Raw genomic sequence first — 26,444 nt, 5'->3', positions numbered from 1 at the left:
GTTCAAATAATCACTGCTCCTTGCAACAAAATGTCAGTTTGGTGATGGAAATACTTTGTGAAACACACAATCAAATGTAATTCCCCCACTGCAGAAGGTTGAAAAAATCCTTCAGAGATTCAGGACATGACATTCAACTCATCAAAAGTACTTCCCCTATTAGAAATGTGATTTTTTTCAAATCTATTTAAAATCAATTTCTTTAGTAAAAGCTTACTTTTGATGTTAATTCTTTCACCAGTACCTTGGGATTTAGTAAAGCTAAGTATGAACGGAGCTTGTAATGACCACCGTTGCAATTGACTTCATATTGTCTTCCTAACACAGGGCTTGTTTGAATTATTACAATTCGATTTCTCATAGTAAGTATCAGCATGAAATGATCTGACAGTTAGATAATATCTGCATAGGATACTAGGCACGTAGGAACAGGAGTAGCCCATTACCCCTCGAGCCTGTTCCGCCATTCAGTGAGATCATGGCTGATCTGTATCCTAACTCCATTTAGCCACCTTGGCTCCATATCCCTTAATACCCTTCGCTAGGAAATATCTACCGATCTCAGATTTAAAATAATTAATTGAGCTAACATACACTGCTTTTTGTGGGAGATAGTTCCACATTTCTAACATGCTTTGCATGAAGAAGTGTTTCCTAACTTCTCTCCTGAATGGCTTGGCTCTGATTTTAAGGTTATGTCCCCTTGTCCTAGACTTCCCCACCAGCAGGAAAAGTTTCTCACTATCTACCCTATCAATTCCTTTCAAAATCCTGAAAACCTCAGTCAAATCACCCCTTAACCTTCTATATTCCAGGGAATACAAGCCTAGTGATACATTTTGGTAGGAAGAATGAGCAGAGGCAATATAAACTAAAGGGAACAATTCTAAAAGGGGTACAGGAACAAAGAGATCTGGGGGTATATGTGCACAGGTGGCAGAGCAGGTTGAGAAAGCGGTTAAAAAAAGCATACGGGGTCCTGGGGTTTATAAATAGAGGCAGAGTGTACTTGGGAAGTTGGGAAGTTATGATGAACATTTATAAAACACTGGATCGGCACAACTGGAGTATTGCTTCCAGTTCTGGCACCGCACTTTCAGAAGGGTTTGAAGGACCTAGAGGGTGCAGAAGAGATTTACTAGAATGGTTCCAGGAATGAAGGATTTCAGTTATGTGGATAGATTGGAGAAACTGGGGTTCTTCTCCTTAGAGCAGAGAAGGTTGAGAGGAGACTTGATAGAGGTATTCAAAATCATGAAGAGTCTAGACAGAGTAGATAGAGAGAAACTGTTCCCACTGGCAGAAGAGTCAAGAACCAGAGGACATAGATTTAAAGGTGACTGGCAAAAGAACCAAAGGCAACACGAGGAAAAACTTTTTTTACACAGCGAGTGGTTAAGATCTGGAATGCACTGCCTGAGGGGGTGGTGGAGGCAGAGTCAATCATGGCTTTCAAAAGGGAATTGGATAAGTACTTGAAGGGAAAAAATTTGCAGGGCTACAGGGAAAGGGTGGGGAAGTGGGACTAGCTGGATTGCTCTCACATAGAGCCGGCACGGACTCGACGGACCGAATGGCCTCCTTCCATGCTGTAACCTTTCTATGATTGTATGATTCTAGTTTATGTAATTTCACCTCATAATTTAACCTTTGGAGAGCTGGTAACATTCTGGTGAATTTGCGCTGCACTCCTTCGGTGCCCAGAACTGTACACAGCACTCCAGATGTGGTCCAAACAGGGCTTTGTATAGCTGTAGCAAAACTTCTTCCCCTTTACATTCTAGCCCCCTAGATATAAAGGCTAACATTCCATTAGCCTTCTTTGTACCTGATCACTACATTTTAGTGATCTGTGTACATGGACCCCTAAATCTCTTTGGACCTCCACTGTTCCTAGCTTTTCACCAACAGCAACTGTTGGAGCAAAAAACTGACCCAGTAAAACCATTGTCTTTAAGGTTAAACAAATAAAAAGGTATTAAAAAAAAAGGCACCATAACATGATTTGAAGGCAATAAACCATCTCAGGTTACAGACTATGATTGTAAATCACCCCCCTGATTTATGGAATGCTCCAGACCCCAGCAATAGAAAGCTACCTTATAATATATCACAGTAATCAGCTGAGGCTCAGTGATAGCACTCTCGCCTCTGAGTCAGAAGGTTGTGGGTTCCAGAGACTTGACCACATAATCTAGGCTGACACTCCAGTGCAGCACCGAGGGAGTGCTGCACCGAGGGAGTGCTGTCTTTCCAATGAGATGTTAAACCAAGGCCCCGTCTGCTCTCTCAAGTGGATGTAAAAGGTCCCATGACACTATTTCGAAGAAGAACAGGGGAGTTCTCCCCAGTGTCCTGGCCAATATTTATCCCTCACCCAACATCAGCAAAAAACAGATTATCCAGTCATTACCCTCATTGCTCTGTGTGGGACCTTGCTGTGAGCAAATTGGCTGCCGCATTTCCTACAAGTGACTACACTTCAAAAAAAAGTAATTCATTGGCTGTAAAGGGCTTTGGAAAGTCTGGAGGTTGTGAACGGCGCTATATAAATGCAAGTCTTTTTTCCTGTGAAGGATGACAAACCCTAGAGGAAATGAGGCTCTTTCCCGCAGAAGGAAAAATCAGGGTAAGAATTATCTCTGGAATTGTCGGAGGTCTGATTCAATCTCAGTTTATAATATTATTTGAAATCTTATAATGTACTGCCTTATAATGTACTGCTAGGCTGTCACTGTCCTCATACCCAGCTATCTATCATTTGCTATTTATTGTTAACTATGAAAGATTATACTATGGCAACACTGAGATGTAGGCTCTCTATGTAGATGATATTTAAAAGCAGGAGTGACAATAAAACTTTAAGCTTAGAAAAATAAGTAACTTACGCATATTCACTGCTGCATTCCACAAGTCCTATAATACGGCTTTCATTTGATTCTCCATTCCGTACGGTGCCTTGTACCGCATACAAAAAAATGTTAAGGAACAAACAGAGTTCACTGCAAGTACAAAGAGTGATACACTTGGAAACGTAACAAGTCTTGTCAATAGTGCACCTTAAACTGCTTACAATCTGCAGGTAGAACAAGGTCACATTCATGACCTTCCCATTCTGACTGCAACCTTTCCTTGGGGGGTGGGGGGGGGGGTGAGTTATGTCCATCTAGCTTGGCAATGTCAAAATCAGGTTTGTCTGTACAGGCGGGCGAAGCCCACTCAAAGCCAGGATTAAATAACAGCTCAAAAGCAAGTGGCTGCAGTCATTTACTTTATTGCTGCGTAAACCCCACCTACCACCACCCACCCCACAGAGGGAGTCAGAAAAGCCATCTGCTGAGGCAATGTTCCATGGTTCTCCAGATGCATACCACACCTCACATATGTTACCGTGTTGCATCCAAAGGCAGGGCTGTCTCAGGAGGCAGTGCTGTAATATGAATGGGTTTCTAAACGGGTTTCGTCAGTGTTTGGTCAGAAACGCAGAAGAACCAAAATATCAAAGTGAAATATTGCATATTGGGAGGGAGAGGAAACATTAACACTCTTTGTTTCACTCTGTCTGAATCCCACTTTCTGCTAGTTGGTCACAGAAGAACTGTTGGAGCCTATGGAAGAATCTACACCCAGTCCTCCTGACTCCCAGCTGAGCAAGAAGCAAGGGAGGGTCAACAAACAGATGAAAATCAAAGTGCAAGGGAGGGGAAAAAGGAGTGAGGAACATCTAAAAACAGGAGACCAACATACCCCTTTGTAATTAATTTACGGTCAAGGTTTTAAGATTTCTAAAACGTGTTTGCCAGTAGGCAACTCAGGTACAGTAGAGGCTGGGGAGCAGATCTTGCTTGGGGCGATGACATCATTGCACCACTGCTTAAAACTTGATAGAGGATTTTACAGCAACGTCACATGGCAACTCCCCCATCAACTAAATCCCAATCTCAAACCATCAAAAAACCCAATCAAACAAATACACCCCCAACCATAAACCCTCAAAGAAACCCTCCATAATCAAGCAACTCCACCACCAAATCGATCAATCCGCAAACATCAAACCACACCCGCTAGTGACCTCCCCAAACCATCAAACCACACCCGCTAGTGACCTCCCCCAAACCAAACCATCAAACCACACCCGCTAGTGACCTCCCCCAAACCAAACCATCAAACCACACCCGCTAGTGACCTCCCCCAAACCAAACCACACCCACTAGTGACCTCCCCCAAACCAAACCACACCCGCTAGTGACCTCCCCCAAACCAAACCACACCCGCTAGTGACCTCCCCCAAACCATCAAACCACACCCGCTAGTGACCTCCCCCAAACCAAACCACACCCGCTAGTGACCTCCCCCAAACCAAACCACACCCGCTAGTGACCTCCCCCAAACCAAACCACACCCGCTAGTGACCTCCCCCAAACCAAACCACACCCGCTAGTGACCTCCCCCAAACCAAACCACACCCGCTAGTGACCTCCCCCAAACCATCAAACCACACCCGCTAGTGACCTCCCCCAAACCATCAAACCACACCCGCTAGTGACCTCCCCCAAACCATCAAACCACACCCGCTAGTGACCTCCCCCAAACCATCAAACCACACCCGCTAGTGACCTCCCCCAAACCATCAAACCACACCCGCTAGTGACCTCCCCCAAACCACACCCGCTAGTGACCTCCCCCAAACCAAACCATCAAACCACACCCGCTAGTGACCTCCCCCAAACCAAACCACACCCGCTAGTGACCTCCCCCAAACCAAACCACACCCGCTAGTGACCTCCCCCAAACCAAACCACACCCGCTAGTGACCTCCCCCAAACCAAACCACACCCGCTAGTGACCTCCCCCAAACCAAACCACACCCGCTAGTGACCTCCCCCAAACCAAACCACACCCGCTAGTGACCTCCCCCAAACCAAACCACACCCGCTAGTGACCTCCCCCAAACCAAACCACACCCGCTAGTGACCTCCCCCAAACCAAACCACACCCGCTAGTGACCTCCCCCAAACCAAACCACACCCGCTAGTGACCTCCCCCAAACCATCAAACCACACCCGCTAGTGACCTCCCCCAAACCATCAAACCACACCCGCAAGTGACCTCCCCCAAACCATCAAACCACACCCGCTAGTGACCTCCCCCAAACCATCAAACCACACCCGCTAGTGACCTCCCCCAAACCATCAAACCACACCCGCTAGTGACCTCCCCCAAACCATCAAACCACACCCGCTAGTGACCTCCCCCAAACCACACCCGCTAGTGACCTCCCCCAAACCAAACCATCAAACCACACCCGCTAGTGACCTCCCCCAAACCAAACCACACCCGCTAGTGACCTCCCCCAAACCAAACCACACCCGCTAGTGACCTCCCCCAAACCAAACCACACCCGCTAGTGACCTCCCCCAAACCAAACCACACCCGCTAGTGACCTCCCCCAAACCATCAAACCACACCCGCTAGTGACCTCCCCCAAACCAAACCACACCCGCTAGTGACGTCCCCCAAACCAAACCACACCCGCTAGTGATCTCCCCCAAACCAAACCCGCTAGTGACCTCCCCCAAACCAAACCCGCTAGTGACCTCCCCCAAACCAAACCCGCTAGTGACCTCCCCCAAACCATCAAACCACACCCGCTAGTGACCTCCCCCAAACCATCAAACCACACCCGCTAGTGACCTCCCCCAAACCAAACCACACCCGCTAGTGACCTCCCCCAAACCATCAAACCACACCCGCTAGTGACCTCCCCCAAACCATCAAACCACACCCGCTAGTGACCTCCCCCAAACCATCAAACCACACCCGCTAGTGACCTCCCCCAAACCACACCCGCTAGTGACCTCCCCCAAACCATCAAATCACACCCGCTAGTGACCTCCCCCAAACCAAACCATCAAACCACACCCGCTAGTGACCTCCCCCAAACCAAACCATCAAACCACACCCGCTAGTGACCTCCCCCAAACCAAACCATCAAACCACACCCGCTAGTGACCTCCCCCAAACCAAACCATCAAACCACACCCGCTAGTGACCTCCCCCAAACCAAACCATCAAACCACACCCGCTAGTGACCTCCCCCAAACCAAACCATCAAACCACACCCGCTAGTGACCTCCCCCAAACCAAACCATCAAACCACACCCGCTAGTGACCTCCCCCAAACCAAACCACACCCGCTAGTGACCTCCCCCAAACCAAACCACACCCGCTAGTGACCTCCCCCAAACCAAACCACACCCGCTAGTGACCTCCCCCAAACCAAACCACACCCGCTAGTGACCTCCCCCAAACCAAACCACACCCGCTAGTGACCTCCCCAAACCAAACCACACCCGCTAGTGACCTCCCCCAAACCAAACCACACCCGCTAGTGACCTCCCCCAAACCAAACCACACCCGCTAGTGACCTCCCCCAAACCAAACCACACCCGCTAGTGACCTCCCCCAAACCATCAAACCACACCCGCTAGTGACCTCCCCCAAACCAAACCACACCCGCTAGTGACCTCCGCCAAACCAAACCACACCCGCTAGTGACCTCCCCCAAACCAAACCACACCCGCTAGTGACCTCCCCCAAACCATCAAACCACACCCGCTAGTGACCTCCCCCAAACCATCAAACCACACCCGCTAGTGACCTCCCCCAAACCACACCCGCTAGTGACCTCCCCCAAACCACACCCGCTAGTGACCTCCCCCAAACCAAACCACACCCGCTAGTGACCTCCCCCAAACCAAACCACACCCGCTAGTGACCTCCCCAAACCAAACCACACCCGCTAGTGACCTCCCCAAACCAAACCACACCCGCTAGTGACCTCCCCCAAACCAAACCACACCCGCTAGTGACCTCCCCCAAACCAAACCACACCCGCTAGTGACCTCCCCCAAACCAAACCACACCCGCTAGTGACCTCCCCCAAACCATCAAACCACACCCGCTAGTGACCTCCCCCAAACCATCAAACCACACCCGCTAGTGACCTCCCCCAAACCACACCCGCTAGTGACCTCCCCCAAACCACACCCGCTAGTGACCTCCCCCAAACCAAACCACACCCGCTAGTGACCTCCCCCAAACCATCAAACCACACCCGCTAGTGACCTCCCCCAAACCACACCCGCTAGTGACCTCCCCCAAACCACACCCGCTAGTGACCTCCCCCAAACCAAACCACACCCGCTAGTGACCTCCCCCAAACCACACCCGCTAGTGACCTCCCCCAAACCAAACCACACCCGCTAGTGACCTCCCCCAAACCACACCCGCTAGTGACCTCCCCCAAACCACACCCGCTAGTGACCTCCCCCAAACCATCAAACCACACCCGCTAGTGACCTCCCCCAAACCATACCCGCTAGTGACCTCCCCCAAACCACACCCGCTAGTGACCTCCCCCAAACCACACCCGCTAGTGATCAAACTGCTGGAATCTGCAACCACTCTTCCCCCACCCCCCCACCCCGAGTAAATTATAATTTAAAGGAGGGACCTATCAGCCCTTCCCCGAGTGGGGTCAGAGACCCCCAGGCTGACTCTCCCTGTATATACTTAGATCATTATGCTCTCCTACTCTAATTATCAGTAGAGGCCGGCAGCCCCTTTGGAAAACAGGCCCGGGGAGGTGAAGAGGGCTGCGGGCCGCTCGAAGGGAAATGCGGCCCAAGCCCGTGGGATCAATAGAACAGAGTGCCCCCTCGGCGGCATCGGCCCTCCGGGCCGGGGCCGGGGCGCGGCGCGGCCTTCCTCCCGCCCCCAAGGATACTGCCCGGCACTTCTCTCCCGGCGCCAGCGTTTCCTGCACGACAACCGACTGGTCCATGGCGACCCCGGGCTCTCTCTCGGGCTCCCTGGCAACGGCGCGTGCCCCGGGCACACAGTGCGCGAGAGCGGCAGCGCGCGCTCCCGGGGCGCTGCTGCCTCTTCTCTTCGTGCAATCCCTTTCTCCCCGGTTCCCGCAGTCTCTCCTTCAATTCTTCTTTTCCGTCCTTTAATTTTGCAACTCTCTCTTGCTCGGATGCTCCACCCTCTGCTCCCTCCTGAGTTTTTTTTCGGTGGGGGGCGGGGGGGGGGGGGGACTCGCCTTCCTTTCTTATTCCAGCCTCTTTCTCAATTCTTCCCTCTTTCTCTCTTTTCTCAATTCGTCTTCCCTCCTTTCGTTTTTTTTTTGCAATTCTGCTCACTTTTTTTTCCCCAATCCCCTTTCTTGCTCCTGCTGGGTTTTTATTTTGCAATTCTCTCTTTATATTCCAGTATCTTGCCTTCTTTGTTGCAATTTTTTTTCTCTCCTGTCGATCTATTTTCAAAGCGAAATGCTGGTGATTAGTCCTTAGCTGCTGTTAGCTGCCAGCAGTTAAGGAGCCCGGCTGCCACGTTTGATTGTTGATGCCAAACTTCAGACCGCCGGAAATCGGACTGCAGCATTGCCAAGCCCCCTCCGTTTGTAAACACGACAATCACGACGTTAAATGCCATTGTATCTCATTTGCATCAGAGAACATTGTGCTATGAAAATGTTGTTATATTGCTGGTAGGTAACGTTATGGGGAGAATAACACGCGGGTCTTCTACGTTCTTACCCTTCTCAAAGGGTAAATGAGTATATTACATTCCCTACTCAATGGAAAAAAAATGCATCACCTCGTGTCCCATTCAGGCAGGCAGACTAGGTCCGTCATGAGTTAGTCAGTCTCAGTTGGGCAAAGGAGGCACAACTGACCTTAATGCCCCTGGGCTGGAGCCAGGATAAGATAAACAGCCAGAGTTCCAGCTCCTAGCCATTATTTAGTGGCTCCAGTGTGAATCCAGGTCATCTGAAATGAGAGAGGCAATAAGTACATAAGAAATAGGAGCAGGAGTAGGCCAATCGGCCCCTCACACAAGGTGGTAGAGGGGGGTCAGGACAGAGTCATGTGTTATGAGTCTGCAGTCTGCTCATTGGTAAAAAAGTGATCCATGAAGTATCACTTTCACACATAAAGAAGTTGCATTTATATAATGGTGTTCGCAACCTCAGGATGTCCGAAAGTGCTTCACAGCCAATGAAGTACTTTTGAGGTTTACTCACTGTTGTACGGCAGGGAAATGTTTTAAATTATGTTTTCAAATAATGTATATTACTAGTGGTAGCATCACAATATTGGCCAATTATGTCATGTACATATTTCTCCTTTAAAGAGATATGGAATAAATATGTTAACATATGAAATGACAAATCTGAGTTGCCAAAAGCTAGGTTATATTTAAACAGACGTGATTGCTGGTCACCTGTCTTACAAATCACTAGATTGAGTATTAAAATAAGGGAAATATGAGTGATGTGATTAAGAAATAATGCCTGTTTCCACCTCAAATATAAACAAACCAACAACAAAACACATTGATGTAACATTTTAGGAATTTTACCCCGATGACCTGGAAGGGATTTGTTTTAATTTATGTTAGGCTATTGATATAAGGTCAGGTTCAGCTTTAAAGGGGTTTACTTGAAAAGATAAAACTTATTTTTGATTTAACATTTAATAGCCAGTCACCCCAGACATGGCCTCCCCGCATGTCAGAGGGGTGCGGCAGGTAGCAGGAATTCCCCACACAGGGAGATCCTGCTTTCCTGACTTCATTTGGATCTGGCGTAAGGTTGGAGGACTGTATGGCCAGTGACATGAGGGCGCAAATTAACCACTCGTGGGATGGGGGAACACGAGGCCAGGGATGTGGCCTGGACTTCTGAAGATAAGGTAATTTTTTTTTAAATTATCGGTCCCCTTAGAAAATTTGCCTTGAATAATGGCACAGACATGAATTTTGTTATTTTTCTGGTACAAGGAGGGGTGGGAAATAAATGTACCTTAATTGAAAATGGTATTCTGTTCATTCATGTATTCTGTGTAAAGTACATTGACCTCGCCAACCATCAAACCACACCCCTATATATTGACTTCCCTCCAACCATTAAACCATACCCCTAGACATTGACTTCCCGCTGACCATTAAACAACACCCCTATAGATTGACTGCTCTCCAACCATCAAACCACACCCCCATACATTGACCTCCCCCAACCATCAAGCCATACCCCCAAATACTGGCCTTCCCACTAACCATCAAAGCACACCCTGAACACTGATCGGTGGGAAATAAATGTATCTCAATGGAAAATGGTTCATTCATAGATTCTGTGTAAAGTAGTTTGTTGTTTTACAGCCATGCCTCATCTCACTGGATTGGTTTGCAGTCCACCTTCCGTAAGGAGAAGGAGTACACATGTGATGGCACATGCAACATTATAGTGTCCAGTGCATGGTACAAAGTGGTCAAGCTATCATTTAACTAGATAAGAAAGAAAGACCTTGCATTTATATAGTGCATTTTATGACCTCAGGATGTCCCAAAGCACTTCACAACCATTGAAGTACTTTTGAAGTGTAGCCACTGTTGCAATATAGGAAACTCGGCAGCCAATTTGCACACAGCAAGGTCTCAGCAATGACATAATGACCGGATATTAGGCAATTACCATATATTAGATAATGACCAGATATTAGGCAATTACCATTTATTAGATAATGACCAAACATTTGGCAATGGGAGTGACCAGTGATGTTGAGCTTGAGTGATTGTCTACTGTCGACCTATGAAATTTGTAACATCCACCAACAAGATAACACATTGCAAAAATTTGCACTGCTGCAGTTATGGAATAACATGAAGAAGTACTGAGCTATGGCAGGCTGTGTTTTTGGTGTGGGTTATTTCTCACTTTTCCAGGGACTTCCCCCACCGGAATCCCCTCCAAAACCGTTCAATGTCTTAAGTGAATATCCAATTTAAATAAACTAAACAAGAGCAGATGAGCACCAGACTTCGATGTCAATGCTGAAATGTAGATCTGTAACAAGCGGTGAATGAGTGAGAACAATGTTGTGGGTCATTTGTGACCATGCAGGCACTCGCACTCTTGCAAGCACAGGTAATGGGTGTCTGCATTGGTGAAGTTAACCACCTCCAAAAAACAAAGTATATCACCTTTGATGAAGCACCAGGTCAATGATCTTATAAATTTGTTTTTTGATACCTCCTGTGATATTGATGACCTTTGGGGAGACTAATGAGTGGTGAAGTTGAGATACGGAAGTCTCATGAGTAACTAATAATTAACCTCAATATCAGGAGGTAGTGTTGCATTGGAACTTTTGTTTCCATGACGACTGGATGAAATGTTTGGAAATGTTTAAAAAATGACTGCCAGGAATATGGATTGAATATGAGCTGCCATAAAGTTCAGATCTTCTATGGGCTGTAACTAGGACATTACCATTCAGGGACTGACCTCAAAAGGGGCAAAGACACACTGAAGATGGCTTGATAACTTCCTGAGCTGGTGCTTGCAGGTGCTAATTATTTCCTTAGAAGTAGACATGTGTATTTTTGGATCTGTGATGCTCTTCAATTATTGAACAGCACTTTGGAAAGATTGGGAGCTGAAGTGATGTCAAACAGAAGAATTCTGTGTTCGTTGTCTTTACCCAACCACAAATACTTCCACTGATTGTGCCTTAAGGCTTCTCTCTCTCTTCCCCTCGTCAGAGTCATCTTTTCCATGAGACCCATCATTCCCTCAAATTCCTCCTGACCCAGATCCTGAACACTCAACTAACTCTCCTCAGCCCAATATTCATTCAGATGGTTAACTGCTTCCTTTCCTTGAACACTAAACCAAAAGCAAAATACTGCGGATGCTGGAAATCTGAAATAAAAACAGAAAATGCTGGAAATACTCAGCAGGTCAGGCAGCATCTATGGAGAAAGAAACAGAGTTAACATTTCACGTCGCTGACCTTTCGTCAGAACTGAAAGAAGTAAAGATTTAACAGTTTTTAAGCAAGTACAGAGCCAGGGAAAGTGGGGGGGGGGGGTAGGGGAGGGGAAGGAAGGAAGGAAAGAACTAAAGGGAAGATCTGAGATAGGTTGGTGGGCAGGAATGATTAAATGACAAAAGAAATGATGGTGTAAAGCAAAAGGGGGGTGGTAATGGGACAAGTAATTAAACAAAAGATGGGTCTTCTGTTTTCTCTGACCTTCAAAATTGCTACCATCCCCCAACTTAAAAAGCCTAACCTTGTCCTCAGTGCTAGCCAACTGCAAACCCATTTCTAACCTCTCCAAGGCCCTTGAACTCAATGTTGCCACCTTAATCAGTGCCCACCTCTCTCACCATTGTCTGTTTGAATCTTTTCAGGGCTTCCTTCCTGCTCACAGTGTTACAACTGCCCTGGCCAAGGTCACAAACAGTAACCTGTGTGATGGTGATTGGAGTGCATGATCCCTCTTTATCCTTCTCAACCTCCTCAAGGCCTTTAATATGATCAACCACTCCGTCCTTGCCTATCACTTCTCCTGTGTGGTCCACCTCCATGGCAGCACTCTCTTGTGGTTTCATTCTCTACCTGTCCCGACAGAGCCAGCATATCTCCGACAGTGGGTTCTCCTCACATTGTCACACGGTCACCTCCAACATGCACTGAGGTTCCGTCCTTGGCTTCCTCCTATCCATCATTTACAGGCTGCCTCTTGATGACATTATCCATAAGCATGGGGTCAGCTTCCATATGTACGTCAGTTTTACCCAAATACGCCATTTGACTACCTGACAATAAGTCATGGATGAGTCAGAACTTCCTCCAATAAAACATTGGTAAGAATTAAGCCATCTGGTTTTGTTCTGGATAGAAACACCATGTCGTTTCCATCATCCCACCCCCTTTCCCAGCTGTTCAAGCTGAACCCAGCAGTGTGTCACTCTGAGCTGTGCTTCAAACCCCCACTTCCAGTCCATTACCAAGACTGACTATTTCCAGCTCCAAAATGTCATCCACTTCTGTCACCATCTCACTTCCACCATTACCCTCAGCCTTGACTTTTCCAGGATCCTTCAGCCGGCCTCCCAAGCTCTACCCTGCACAAAGACCAACTTATCCAGAACTCTGCTACCTTATTTTAACCCATAATCCTGCTCAACCATCATCTCAGCCTTTGCTAACCTTCATTGACTCCCCATTCCCCAGCATATTGAATTCAAAATCCTTGTTCTCATTTACAAATTCACCCAAACTCTAATCTTGCCCCACCTGATCTCTGCAACTTCCTCCAGCTTTTTGTCTCAGGTCACATTCTAAGTCTGAAATTTTGTGCATTTTCCCTTCCCTCTACTCCATCAGGTGGGAGTTAAAAGGGTGAGACATAAAAGAAGCAAGGTTGCTGCTGAGACAAAGTCCCCTGAACACAGTCCAAAGAGGGATGGGGGGGTGGGGTGGGGGGGGGGGGGTGGGTGGTGGGAACGGGAACTTTGTGTGGAGTGAATTAAAAGAATGTGGTATGAAGTACAAATTGGTCGAGGACTATTGTTTATCGTTTGCAGAGGGTTACGAAACGGAAGGACTCTGTGACATATGATCTCAGAGAAAAGAAAGAGACCAACCCAATATGGAGGAAGTGCTTGAGGAAATGTTTCGACCTCAAGGGAGGACCAATCAGATCCTGCTGCTTGACGCCCAGCACGAGTCCTGGGGTAAAGGGTATGCGTTGCTGAGTGACTAAAGCAACGTGCTGTGTACAATTAGCAAGGTGTTGTGGATAAAGAAGCTGATGTCCTAAACCAGGATTGTGATGGGGACGCGTTCTGGAAACTTTGTAAAGAAATGATGGTGGCTGACATTAAGGGGTTTGAGGGTAAGTACAATTACACATTCACCGAGGGACCATAGTGGAGGCCTCTGGGAGTGAGCTGAGGAAGTATCGTGTGGGAATTTTTCAGGAAACCTCTGCCCATTCTGAAGAGATGCAGAAGTCCAGAAAGGGTCACAGCGGAAGGCCTAGGAAGTCCATTTGTAACCAAAACTGTCCTGTAGAAGGCTTTCCCTAGGATGAGGGTGAGATCAGTGACATGTGCTTGTGGTAACAGTCAGAAGGAAAATGGCATGGATCGGGTCCTCAAATTGCCAGCCGAGCTGAAAGACACCGCCGGAACTCTGGGGAGGACCAAGTCCAAAGCCATCAAACTGGCCAAGGAGGTGTCAAGTTTGGAGTCCCACCTAAAGGACACCCAGAAGTTGCTCCAGCAGGAGAAGAGGCTGAAGCTGGGGTGGCAGGTGTTCTCCCTGCGGGCTCAGTCGCTGAATAGCGAGAAGAGATGGGTGCTGGTTAGACAGGTTCGCGAGTTGCATGAAAAGCTCGAGCATCTCAACAAGCAGCACTGGGCTGAGGGAGGACTTGATGAGCGCCATAGACGATGTGGGCAAGAGTGTGCATGAGTTGGAGATGGTGAAGAGAGCGCTGGAGCAGCATAAGAACATCAGAACATAAGAAATAGGAGCAGGAGTAGGCCAATCGGCCCCTCGAGCCTGCTCCGCCATTCAATAAGATCATGGCTGATCTGATCCTAACCTCAAATCTAAATTCATGTCCAATTTCCTGCCCGCTCCCCGTAACCCCTAATTCCCTTTACTTCTAGGAAACTGTCTATTTCTGTTTTAAATTTATCTAATGATGTAGCTTCCACAGCTTCCTGGGGCAGCAAATTCCACAGACCTACTACCCTCTGAGTGAAGAAGTTTCTCCTCATCTCAGTTTTGAAAGAGCAGCCCCTTATTCTAAGATTATGCCCCCTAGTTCTAGTTTCACCCATCCTTGGGAACATCCTTACCGCATCCACCCGATCAAGCCCCTTCACAATCTTATATGTTTCAATAAGATCGCCTCTCATTCTTCTGAACTCCAATGAGTAGAGTCCCAATCCAACCTCTCCTCATATGTCCACCCCCTCATCCCCGGGATTAACCGAGTGAACCTTCTTTGTACTGCCTCGAGAGCAAGTATGTCTTTTCTTAAGTATGGAGACCAAAACTGTATGCAGTATTCCAGGTGCGGTCTCACCAATACCTTATATAACTGCAGCAATACTTCCCTGTTTTTATATTCTATCCCCCAGCAATAAAAGCCAACGTTCCGTTGGCCTTCTTGATCACCTGCTGCACCTGCAAACTAACTTTTTGATTTTCTTGCACTAGGACCCCCAGATCCCTTTGTACTGCAGTACTTTCCAGTTTCTCGCCATTAAGATAATAACTTGCTCTCCGATTTTTCCTGCCAAAGTGCATAACCTCACATTTTCCAATATTGTATTGCATCTGCCAAATCTCCGCCTACTCACCCAGCCTGTCCATATCCCCTTGTAGGTTGAAACAACTTGTATGAGAAACAAGGCCTTGTAGCAGATAGAGGTGAGCGGGCCGACGAGCTGCAGGGCACCGAGGATGCCAAACTCCGCCTGGAGGTCAACCTGCAGGCCACAGAGGCACTTCACAAGTAAGAGGAAAGCCAGCTAACCGCGACATCGTCAGCCTCCAGCAGTTCGTCAACGAGATGGTTGGTCAGAAGGAGCTGCTCGAGCAAGCTGCGTAAGTTCAGGAGGAAAGGCTGACCGGACAGCACAACGTGTTGAACGTGGAAATCATGAAGCTCCACAATTCCTAGCTCCAGAACTAGCTGCGCCTCTAGCCAAGCTGTTTCAGTACAGCTACAACACTGGCATCTACCCGACAATGTGGAAAATTGCCCAGGTATGTCCTGTCCACAAAAAGCAGGACAAATCCAATCCGGCCAATTACCGCCCCATCAGTCTACTCTCAATCATCAGCAAAGTGATGGAAGGTGTTGTCGACAGTGCTATCAAGCGGCACTTACTCACCAATAACCTGCTCACCGATGCTCAGTTTGGGTTCCGCCAGGACCACTCGGCTCCAGACCTCATTACAGCCTTGGTCCAAACATGGACAAAAGAGCTGAATTCCAGAGGTGAGGTGAGAGTGACTGCCGTTGACATCAAGGCAGCATTTGACCGAGTGTGGCACCAAGGAGCCCTAGTAAAATTGAAGTCCATGGGAATCAGGGGGAAAACTCTCCAGTGGCTGGAGTCATACCTAGCACAAAGGAAGATGGTATTGGTTGTTGGAGGCCAATCATCTCAGCCCCAGGGCATTGCTGCAGGAGTTCCTCAGGGCAGTGTCCTAGGCCCAACCATCTTCAGCTGCTTCATCAATGACCTTCCCTCCATCATAAGGTCAGAAATGGGGATGTTCGCTGATGACTGCACAGTGTTCAGTTCCATTCGCAACCCCTCAGATAATGAAGCAGTCCGAGCCCGCATGCAGCAAGACTTGGACAACATCCAGGCTTGGGCTCATAAGTGGCAAGTAACATTCGCGCCAGATAAGTGCCAGGCAATGAACATCTCCAACAAGAGAGAGTCTAACCACCTCCCCTTGACATTCAACGGCATTACCATCGCCGAATCCCCCACCATCAACATCCTGGGGGTCACCATTGACCAGAAACTGAACTGGACCAGCCATATAAATACTGTGGCTACAACAGCAGGTCAGAGGCTGGGTATTCTGCGGCGAGTGACTCACCTCCTGACTCCCCAAAGCCTTTCCACCATCTACAAGGCACAAGTCAGGAGTGTGATGGAATACTCTCCACTTGCCTGGATGAGTGCAGCTCCAACAACACTCAAGAAGCTCGACACGATCCAAGATAAAGCAGCCCGCTTGATTGGCACCCCATCCACCACCCTAAACATTCACTCCCTTCACCACCGGTGCACTGTGGCTGCAGTGTGCACCATCCACAGGATGCACTGCAGCAACTCACCAAGGCTTCTTCGACAGCACCTCCCAAACCCGCGACCTCTACCACCTAGAAGGACAAGAGCAGCAGGCGCATGGGAACAACACCACCTGCACATTCCCCTCCAAGTCATACACCATCCCGACTTGGAAATATATCGCCGTTCCTTCATCGTCGCTGGGTCAAAATCCTGGAACTCCCTTCCTAACAGCACTGTGGGAGAACCGTCACCACACGGACTGCAGCGGTTCAAGAAGGCGGCTCACCACCACCTTCTCGAGGGCAATTAGGGATGGGCAATAAATGCCGGCCTCGTCAGCGACGCCCACATCCCATGAACGAATAAAAAAAAAAGGATGTGGAGCTGGAAGAAGATAAGAAACTGAGGCACCAGCTGGCAGAAGACTCGCAAAGTAAAGAGTGGGCGGTTCAGCAAGTTGTCCTCAATCTCTGCTGGAAGTGGGAGACCCTCGATGAAGCCCTGAGGGCTAAAGAGGATGCAGTGCTCAGTTTTGAGAGGGAGAGGGAGAGGGAAGCCGAAACAGAGAGTAAGTTGCAACAAGTGTCCGCATTGAAGGAAGAGGCGGAAAGGATGGGCAATGAGAAACAAGGCCTCTGTTGTCATGCAGTACGAGACATTGAAGGTTGAGAAGGAAGCTGAACTAGAGATGCTCACTCAACAGATTCAGACTTTGGAAATTAACCAGATGGGCCTCGAAGACCTAAAGAGGGTGAGGAATGAGCTGGCGCAAAAAGTGGAAGAGTTGGACACAGAGTTTGCAGAGCTGACCTCTCAAAACCAGAGCCTCCAGTCCGCCTGGGAAACCCATCAGCAGACCCATGTTGAAGAGGTTGTAGCTCTTCAAAGGAAACAAGAGGTGACTGAAGGTCAAAGGAGACAATCCAATGATGAACAGGTGGAAAGAGCTGCAAAACTGTGATCTCTTTGACGCAATGACGATGGTCAAGAAGATCAGAGGCAAGTTGGAAGAGTCCAGGAATAAATTGGCCGGTCTCACAATCCTCGGAATAACAAGACCCTCCAGGAGCAATTTGCTTCCCGTCAGGGAACAATTGGAAAGCTGGAAAACGAGAGGAAGTAATCGGAAGAGGTTTTGTAAGGAGGTTGCTTGACAAAAGTTCAGAGGGAAAGGACCAGCGATGAGTTGAAGGAGCAAGTTGCTTGATACAAAGCGACAATCAAAATCACTCCAGCAGTGGGAGTGACTAAGGTTGTACGGAGTGAAGTAGCTCCTGAACCAAAGTGACCATGAAGTAAAATTACACTCTGCTTCTATTGACAAATTTCAAGCTCTACAAAATGGGACAATGACCCCGACGGTGGATCTTTCTGGAGTTAAGAATCCCATGAACAGTGGTTCCTTGTGACTGCAGTGGCCATAGAAGAGCAAGTTATTGCAGAGACTGTAGCCTCTGTGGAGACAGAGAATCCAGAGTTAAGTGCTGTAGATCAGGTTCTACAACCCGGTGAGCTTGATTCAGGGGTTGTACAAAGACCGGTGATCAAAACTACAGCTGCCATTACATAGGCTGCACTAGAAGCACCAGCTGGCCCGCTTGTGAGCTGCAAGCACAAATAGCCACATGGGAATATGATGTGGCGATAATGGAAACCTGGCTCAAAAAAGGGCAGGATTGGGTACTAAATATTCCTGGATACAAGGTGTTCAGGAAAGATAGGGAAGGAAAGAAAGAAGGGTGGGATGGGGTGGGGTGGGGCAGTATCGATTAAGGAGAATATTGCAGTGCTGGAGAGAGAGGATGTCCTGGAAGGGTCAAGGACAGAATCTATTTGGTTAGAGTTAAGAAATAAGAGGTGCTATTACACTATAGGCTACCAACTAGTGGGAAGGATATAGAGGAGCAAATTTGCAGGGAAATTAGAGAGGTGCAAAAGCTATAGATGACGGGGGATTTCAACTATCTTAATATAGACTGGGATAACAATAATATAAGGGGCAAAGAAGGGAAGGCGTTTTTGAAGTGTGTTCAGGATAACTTTCTCAACCAGTACGTTTCTGGCCTAACGAGGAAGGAGGCATTGCTGGACATGGTTCTAGGGAATGAGACGGGCCAAGTGGGAGGACATTTAGGGACCAGCAATCTTAGTACCATAAGGTTTAGAATAGCTATGGAAAAGGACACGGACCACTCCAAAGTAAAAATACTCAATTGGAGGAGGGCCAATTTCAGTGGGATGTGTTCAGATCTGGCCCAGGTAAATTGGAATCATAGATTGGCAGGCAAAACTGTAATTGAACAATGGGCGGCCTTTGAAGAGGAGATGATTCGGGTACAGACAGGTACATTCCAATGAGGGAGAAAGATAGGGCAACTAAAGCCAGAGCTTCCTGGATGACAAAACAGATAGAGAATAAGATGAAGCAGGAAAAAAGGGGCGTATGACAGGTGTCAGGTTGATAACACAAGTGAGAACCAGGCTGAACATAGAAAGTTCAGAGGGGAAGTGAAAAAGGAAATAAGAGGTGCAAAGAGAGAGTATGAGAATAGACTAGTGACCAACATAAAAGGGAATCCAAAAGTCTTCTATAGACATGTTAACAGTAAACGGGTAGTAAGAGGAGGGGTGGAGCTGATTAGGGACCATAAAGGAGATCTACTCATGGAGGTAGTGGGCATGGCTGAGGTACTAAATGAGTACTTTGCATCTGTCTTTACCAAGGAAGAAGATGCTGCCAGAGTCTCTGTAAAGGAAGATATAGTTAAGATACTGGATGGGCTAAAATTGAGAAAGAGGAGGTACGAGAAAGGCTAGCTGTACTTAAAGTAGATAAGTCACCCGGTCCGGATGGGATGCATCCTAGGATGCTGAGGAAATAAGTGGGGAAATTGCGGAGGTACTGGCCATAATCTTCCAAACATCCTTAGATACAGAGGACTGGAGAATTGCAAATATTATGCCCTTGTTCAAAAAGGGTGTAAGGATCAACCCAGCAACTGTAGGCCAGTCAGTTTAACCTCAGTGGTGGGGAAACTATTGGAAACAATAATCTGGGACAGAATTAACAGTCACTTGGATGAGTATGGATTGATTAGGGAAAGCCATCAAGGATTTGTAAAAGCCAAATTGTGTTCAAACAACCTGAGAGTTTTTTGATGAGGTAACAGAGAGGGTAGATGAGGGCAATGCGGTTGATGTGGTGTATATGGATTTTCAAAAAGCGTTTGATAAATTGCCACATGGTAAGCTAGCTATTAAGATTGTGGCCAATGGAATAAAGAGGGCAGTAGCAACATGGATACAGAATTGGCTAAATGACAGGAAACAGAGAGTAGTGGTGAGCGGTTGTTCTTCGGACTGGAGGGAGGTGTGCAGTGGTGTTCCCCAGGGTCGGTGCTGGAACCACTACTTTTCTTGATATATATTAATGACTTGGACTTAGGTGTACAGGGCACAATTTCAAAATTTGCAGATGAAAAAAAACTTGGAAAGGTAATAAACAGTGAGAAAGATAGTGATAGACTTCAAGAGGATATCGACAGGCTGGTGGCAAGGGTGGACACGTGGCAGATGAAGTTTAATGCGGAAAAATGCAAGGTGTTGCATTTCAGTAGGAAAAACGAGGAGAGGCAATATAAACTAGGGGGCACAACTCTAAAAGGGGTAGAGGAACAAAGGGATCTGGGGGTATATGTGCACAAATTGCTGAAGGTGGCAGGGCAGGTTGAGAAAGTGGTTAAAGCATACGGGGCCCTGGGCTTCACAAATAGAGGCATAAAGTACAAAAGCCAGGCAGTCATGATGAACCTTTTATAAGACACTGGTTCGGCCACAACTGGAATATTGGCCCCGAAATTAGCGGGGAGGCGGGTTTGCAGCGGGGGGCGGGGGGTGAAGGTGCATGTGGCAAACCCACATGAACCAAACTTACCGTTTCTGATGCAATCGCACGTTGATTGATAGTGATTAACGTCCTCTCCGGGTTTCGCGCCCGGCAGCTAGCCTGATTAACAAGCTGGCTGCCATCAGGAGCTGCAACGCGAGGGGGGGGGTGGGAAAGAGAGAGAGCCAGACGTCATCTGGCGCTGGACTGGAAGACCAGGGCGCGCGGCGGGGGGAGGAGAGGGGAAGACCCGGGGGGGAGGGGGAAGGAGAGGGGAAGCACAGGGGGACAGGGAGGAGAAGAGGGGAAGATCGGGGGTGGGGGGAGAGGGGAAGATTGGGAGGGTGAGATCAGGGGGACATTGGGAGGATGAAGAGGGGACTATCAGAGCGGGAGACATCGAACATCGGAGCAGGTAGGTGCATTTAGTGTTTTCACTTCATTGGACGTTTTTAAATTTAATTTATTTAGTTTCTTTCTCCCTGATCCGGCCCTTCACGCCTGGTTTCATCAGGCATGAATCAGAAGCCGTGGGCAAGCGGCCCAAGTAAGTTAAAAATCTTTCTAATCATTTTATGTGTCACAGGTAAAGTGCCTTAAGTACCTCAATGAGGTACATTTGGCTCTTTAACTGTATTCCTGTTGGCAATTAAAGCCAGCGGGACTTACGGTTTCTGGTCACCCGCGCGCACACAGGTGGGTCCCTGGGAAACTCGGAAGCTGGTGGGTTGGAGCCAGCTTCCGAACCCTAACGGGATTTGTGCGCTTTTCGGAGCCCCCAACGCACCCGCATTTGCCTCCTAAAATCACCCCCATTGTGTCCAGTTCTGGGCGCCCATTTTAGGAAGGATGTGAAGGCCTTAGAGAGGGTGCAGAGGAGATTTACTAGAATGATTCCAGGGATGGGGGACAAATTACATGGATAGACTGAAGAAGCTGGGGTTGTTCTCCTTGGAACAGAGAAGGTTGAAAGGAGATTTGATAGAGGTATTCAAAATCATGAAGGGTCTAAAAAGAGTAGATAGAGAGAAACTGTTCCCATTGGCAGAAGGGTCAAGAACCAGAGGGCATAGATTTAAGGTGATTGGCAAAAGAACCAAAGGAAAAACCTTTTTACACAGCGAGCGGTTACGATCTGGAATGCACTGCCCAAGGGGGTGGTGGAGACAGATTCAGTCATGGCCTTCAAAAGGGAACTGGATAATTACTTTGTATTCCAGCACAATCTGTAACCTCGTGGCCCGGCATATTCATCACTCTACCATTACCAACAAGCCAGGGGATCAACCCTGGTTCAATGAGGAGTGTAGAGGAGCATGCCAGGAGCAACACCAGCGTACTGAAAAATGAGGTGCCAACCTGGTGAAGTTACAACTCAGGACTACATGCATGCTAAACAGCGGAAGCAAAATGCTATAGACAGAGCTAAGCGATTCCACAATCAACGGATCAGATCAAAGCTCTGCAGTCCTGCCACATCCAGTCGTGAATGTTGGTGGACAATTAATCAACTAACGGGAGGAGGAGGCTCTGCAAACATCCCCATCCTCAATGATGGCAGGGTCCAGCACGTGAGTGCAAAAGACAAGGCTGAAGCATTTGCAACCATCTGCAGCCAGAAGTGTTGAGTGGATGATCCATCTCGGTCTCCTCCCGATATCCCCACCTTCACAGAAGCCAGTCTTCAGCCAATTCGATTCCTTCTACAGGATATCAAGAAACGGCTGTGTGCACTGGATCCAGCAAAGGCTATGGGCCCCGACAACATCCTGGCTGTAGTGCTGAAGCCTTGTGCTCCAGAATTAGCTGCGCCTCTAGCCAAGCTGTTCCAGTACAGCTACAACACTTGTAGGGGGTGGTGGTGTGTGACAGCTTCACCTCTGACTTCTGAGCGGTCCGAATCGCTCCCACTCCCTGGGTTCTAGACCTTGGACTTATTTGGGGGTTGTGACAAAGTGCAGCAGACAACTGATTTTGGTGCAAGAAACTTTGACCTTTATTCAAGAGAGGAAATACAACACAACAATCTTAACACTCTAATAAAATGGGGAACACTTCAGTACACGCGAGGGAAATTACAGTAGAAAGATACCTCACCCCTCCCAAATCCCACTGTACTAGTTAGGTTGGACTCTAAAGGACCAGGAATAATGCTCACCAAACAAAACCTTGACAGTAATTCACCCAGAGGTAAGTCGGAAATAGATTGTAGAGTGGAAACTTTGCAGATCTTCGGTTTTCCCCCGAGTTGGTTTTCTTTGGTCGCGGTGGCTCAATATTACCCGGTTGGTTGGTGGTAATATTTGGTTGGTTGTTTCGTAAGGCCCTTGTTGCCGCGAGGTGTCTGACGGTCACTGGGACTGTTGCTCTGGTTTCTTCTTGTGTGTCGGCCTGCTTCTAGAGCTGCTGACCTTCCCTGTCGAAATGCTTTCCTTGTTGTCTCCTGGAAACTGCTCTTCTTTTCAGAGACAGGCAGAACCAACACAAGCAGCCCACCAGAGCCAGCAAGCCAGAGAGAGAGAGAGAGCTTTCGCCTTGTGGCTGTCTCTCTTGCAATGGTCTGTTTAAAACAGTTCTTACAAAGTTCTTTGATGGCCTTTTGATGGTCCCAATCATATTGCAGATTGCTTCTCCCAATGTGTCATTGTTTTAATTCTGATTTAGAGCTTGTCACATAAGGCTTCCTTTTGTATCCAACATCCTAGGTGTTGATAGGTTTTTGTAAACAATTTTACAACACCAAGTTATAGTCCAGCAATTTTATTTTAAATTCACAAGCTTTCGGAGATTTTCTCCTTCCTCAGGTAAATGTTTCAAGATCTCCTTGAGATCTTGAAACATTTACCTGAGGAAGGAGAAAATCTCCGAAAGCTTGTGAATTTAAAATAAAATTGCTGGACTATAACTTGGTGTTGTAAAATTGTTTACAATTGTCAACCCCAGTCCATCACCGGCATCTCCACATCTTGATAGGTTTTGCATTAAAACAAAAGCATGGCATCCAGTCTGGAAAGTTGCCTCTTTCAATGGCTGACTGCCTTTTGAATTCGTGCTGAGTGTCGACCACCTGCTGTGGGCTTTGCATTAAAACAGAGACATGTCTTAAGCTCCATGGTGTGTGTTGTTGATTTCGTCTGGTGACCTCTCAACTATCCTTCCATTTTAGGATTATAGTCAAGTTTTCCCATACTCAGGGTAAAGGTGAATTTCTTTAGGGTTTTTCTCTGGGGGATCTGTGAATTTTGAGAATCTTACACACCGACAATGTGGAAAATTGCCCAGGTATGTCCTGTCCACAAAAAGCAGGACAAATCCAATCCGGACAATTGCCGCAACATCAGTCTACTCTCGATCATCAGCAAAGTGATGGAAGGTGTCGTCCACAGTGCTATCAAGCGGCACTTACTCACCAATAACCTGCTCACCGATGCTCAGTTTGGGTTCCGCCAGGACCACTCGGCTCCAGACCTCATTACAGCCTTGGTCCAAACATGGACAAAAGAGCTAAATTCCAGAGGTGAGGTGAGAGTGACTGCCCTTGACATTAAGGCAGCATTTGACCGAGTGTGGCACCAAGGAACCCGAGTAAAATTGAAATTAATGGGAATTAGGGGGAAAACTCTCCAGTGGCTGGAGTCATACCTAGCGCAAAGGAAGATGGTAGTGGGTGTTGGAGACCAATCATCTCAGCCCCAGGACATTGCTGCAGGTGTTCCTCAGGGCAGTGTCCTAGGCCCAACCATCTTCAGCTGCATCATCAATGACCTTCCCTTCATCATAAGGTCAGAAATGGGGATATTCGCTGATGATTGCACAATGTTCAGTTCCATTCGCAACCCCTCAAATAGTGAAGCAGTCCGAGCCCGCATGCAGCAAGACCTGGACAACACCCCGGCTTGGGCTGATAAGTGGCAAGTAACATTCGTGCCAAACAAGTGCCAGGCAATGACCATCTCCAACAAGAGAGAGTCTAACCACCACCTCCCCTTGACATTCAACGGCATTACCATCGCCGAATCCCCCACCATCAACATCCTGGGGGTCACCATTGACAAGATACTTAACTGGACCAGCCATATAAATACTGTGGTGTTGACCGGAAGTCACCGGTTAACGGTTTTAGCTTAGTACACAGAGAAAGAGTCAATTCTCTCTTAATTCTCAATTCGCTTTATTAACGTTATTAGATCATGTACATACCGCTTATACGTCTAGTTAGATATAGGCATGTAGTTTACAGCAGGTTATACAGGTTTATACTCAAACTAGGATTTAAACGCACACCCACTAGGTTTCTCTATTAATACTCCCCGAGTATCAAGCTTTAAACGCACACCCACTAGGTTTTCTGACGACACTCCCAGAGTGGTCCCAGAATAGAAAGGATATTATATTACCCGGAAAGGAGAGACGCTGCTGGCCAGGCAATTCTCCCTCTTACTCCCGACGTCGTCTCCACGTCCTCGACGCAGTCTTTACGTCCCGGACGCAAGGTTCCCACTTCCACGAGGGTTAGTTTCCAGAGTCTCCCAGAGCCTCCTTCACAAACAAAGACGCACCAACAAAAACACACACACACACTCTCTCTCTCTCTCTCTTGCTCACAAACAAACAAAGACACACACTGACTCCAAGCTAGCAACTCCTCAGTTTTTATTCCCCAAGTCTGTCTTTTCGAACGATGCTGTCTTCTCCGGTTGGCTCAGAGTTGCTGGAGTGACCGATGTCATCCCCTGATTGGCTCTGTTCCAAGGGCTCAGGTAGCATCACCGTCCCTTTGTCTCTCTAAGAAGCGGAACGAATTCAAACCGGTTCTGGCCAGTTCAGACCAGTGACTGAACTCCAGGTCACCTCAGTTCAAAAGGTCAGTGTCTTTGTTAGCACTTTGAATCCAGCTCAGCAGTCCTCTGCAGCCTCTGGCCAACAGTGGCTACAAGAGCAGGTCAGAGGCTGGGTATTCTGCGGCGAGTGACTCACCTCCTGACTTCCCCAAAGCCTTTCCACCATCTACAAGGCACAAGTCAGGAGTGTGATGGAATACTCTCCACTGGCCTGGATGAGTGCAGCTCCAACAACACTCAAGAAGCTCGACACCATCCAGGACAAAGCAACCCGCTTGATTGGCACCCCATCCACCACCCTATACATTCACTCCCTTCACCACTGGCGCACTGTGGCTGCAGTGTGTACCATCCACAGGATGCACTGCAGCAACTCGTCAAGGCTTCTTCGACAGCATCTCCCAAACCCGCGACCTCTATCACCTACGAGGACAAGAGCAGCAGGTTCATGGGAACACCACCACCTGCACGTTCCCCTCCAAGTCACACACCATCCCGACTTGGAAATATATCGCCGTTCCTTCATCGTCACTGGGTCAAAATCCTGGAACTCCCTTCCTAACAGCACTGTGGGAGAACCTTCACCACACAGACTGCAGCGGTTCAAGAAGGCGGCTCACCACCACCCTCTCAAGGGCAATTAGGGATGGGAAATAAATGCTGGCCTCGCCAGCGATGCCCACATCCCATGAACGAATAAAAAAAAAAGAGAAAATGCTCAGGGCTACGGGGATACGACGGGGGCAGTGGGTGTAGCTGGATTGCTCATGCATAGAGCCGGTGCAGACTCGATGTGCTAAATAGCCTCCTTCCATGCTGTAAGCTTCTATGATTCTATGATCGTCAGTCACTTATAGTGTGGTCCGTGAAAAACGGCTCCACTCTTGCTGAGCTGCTGAGCTCCAGAGCTGAACAGCTTGAAGGAGGGTTGGCTGAATGCAAAATCAAAGGAATTGGTGAATAAAAATTAGTCTTTGGGAATGGGTGTTCAAGTAGCTGACCCAAGAGTGGGAACTATCCTAACTGA

The 26,444-nt window shown here is 47.9% G+C and overlaps 1 protein-coding gene across 2 annotated transcripts in view; it reads right to left on the bottom strand.

Annotated features, from left to right (window-relative positions):
• Window positions 1–8,358, bottom strand: part of inpp5b (inositol polyphosphate-5-phosphatase B) — a 147,725-nt gene extending 139,367 nt beyond the window's left edge. The window contains exons 1-2 of one of the 2 annotated variants that reach the window (XM_068006431.1): window positions 7,790–8,358; window positions 2,889–2,958 (exon numbers count right to left, since the gene is read on the bottom strand). Coding sequence is in view for 1 of the 2 variants with exons in the window: in XM_068006430.1 (XP_067862531.1) it covers window positions 2,889–2,968; window positions 7,790–7,846 (137 nt within the window). In the remaining variant the exon portion in view is untranslated. Of the gene's footprint in view, window positions 1–2,888; window positions 2,969–7,789 lie in introns of both variants that reach the window. The other variant, XM_068006430.1, reaches the window with a different exon arrangement.
• Window positions 8,359–26,444: the final 18,086 nt, after the last annotated feature.

The sequence above is a fragment of the Heptranchias perlo genome, chromosome 26 (genome assembly GCF_035084215.1).
Source record: "Heptranchias perlo isolate sHepPer1 chromosome 26, sHepPer1.hap1, whole genome shotgun sequence".
Classification (NCBI taxonomy): Eukaryota; Metazoa; Chordata; class Chondrichthyes; order Hexanchiformes; family Hexanchidae; genus Heptranchias; species Heptranchias perlo.
This window is presented reverse-complemented; position numbering and strand designations above follow the sequence as displayed.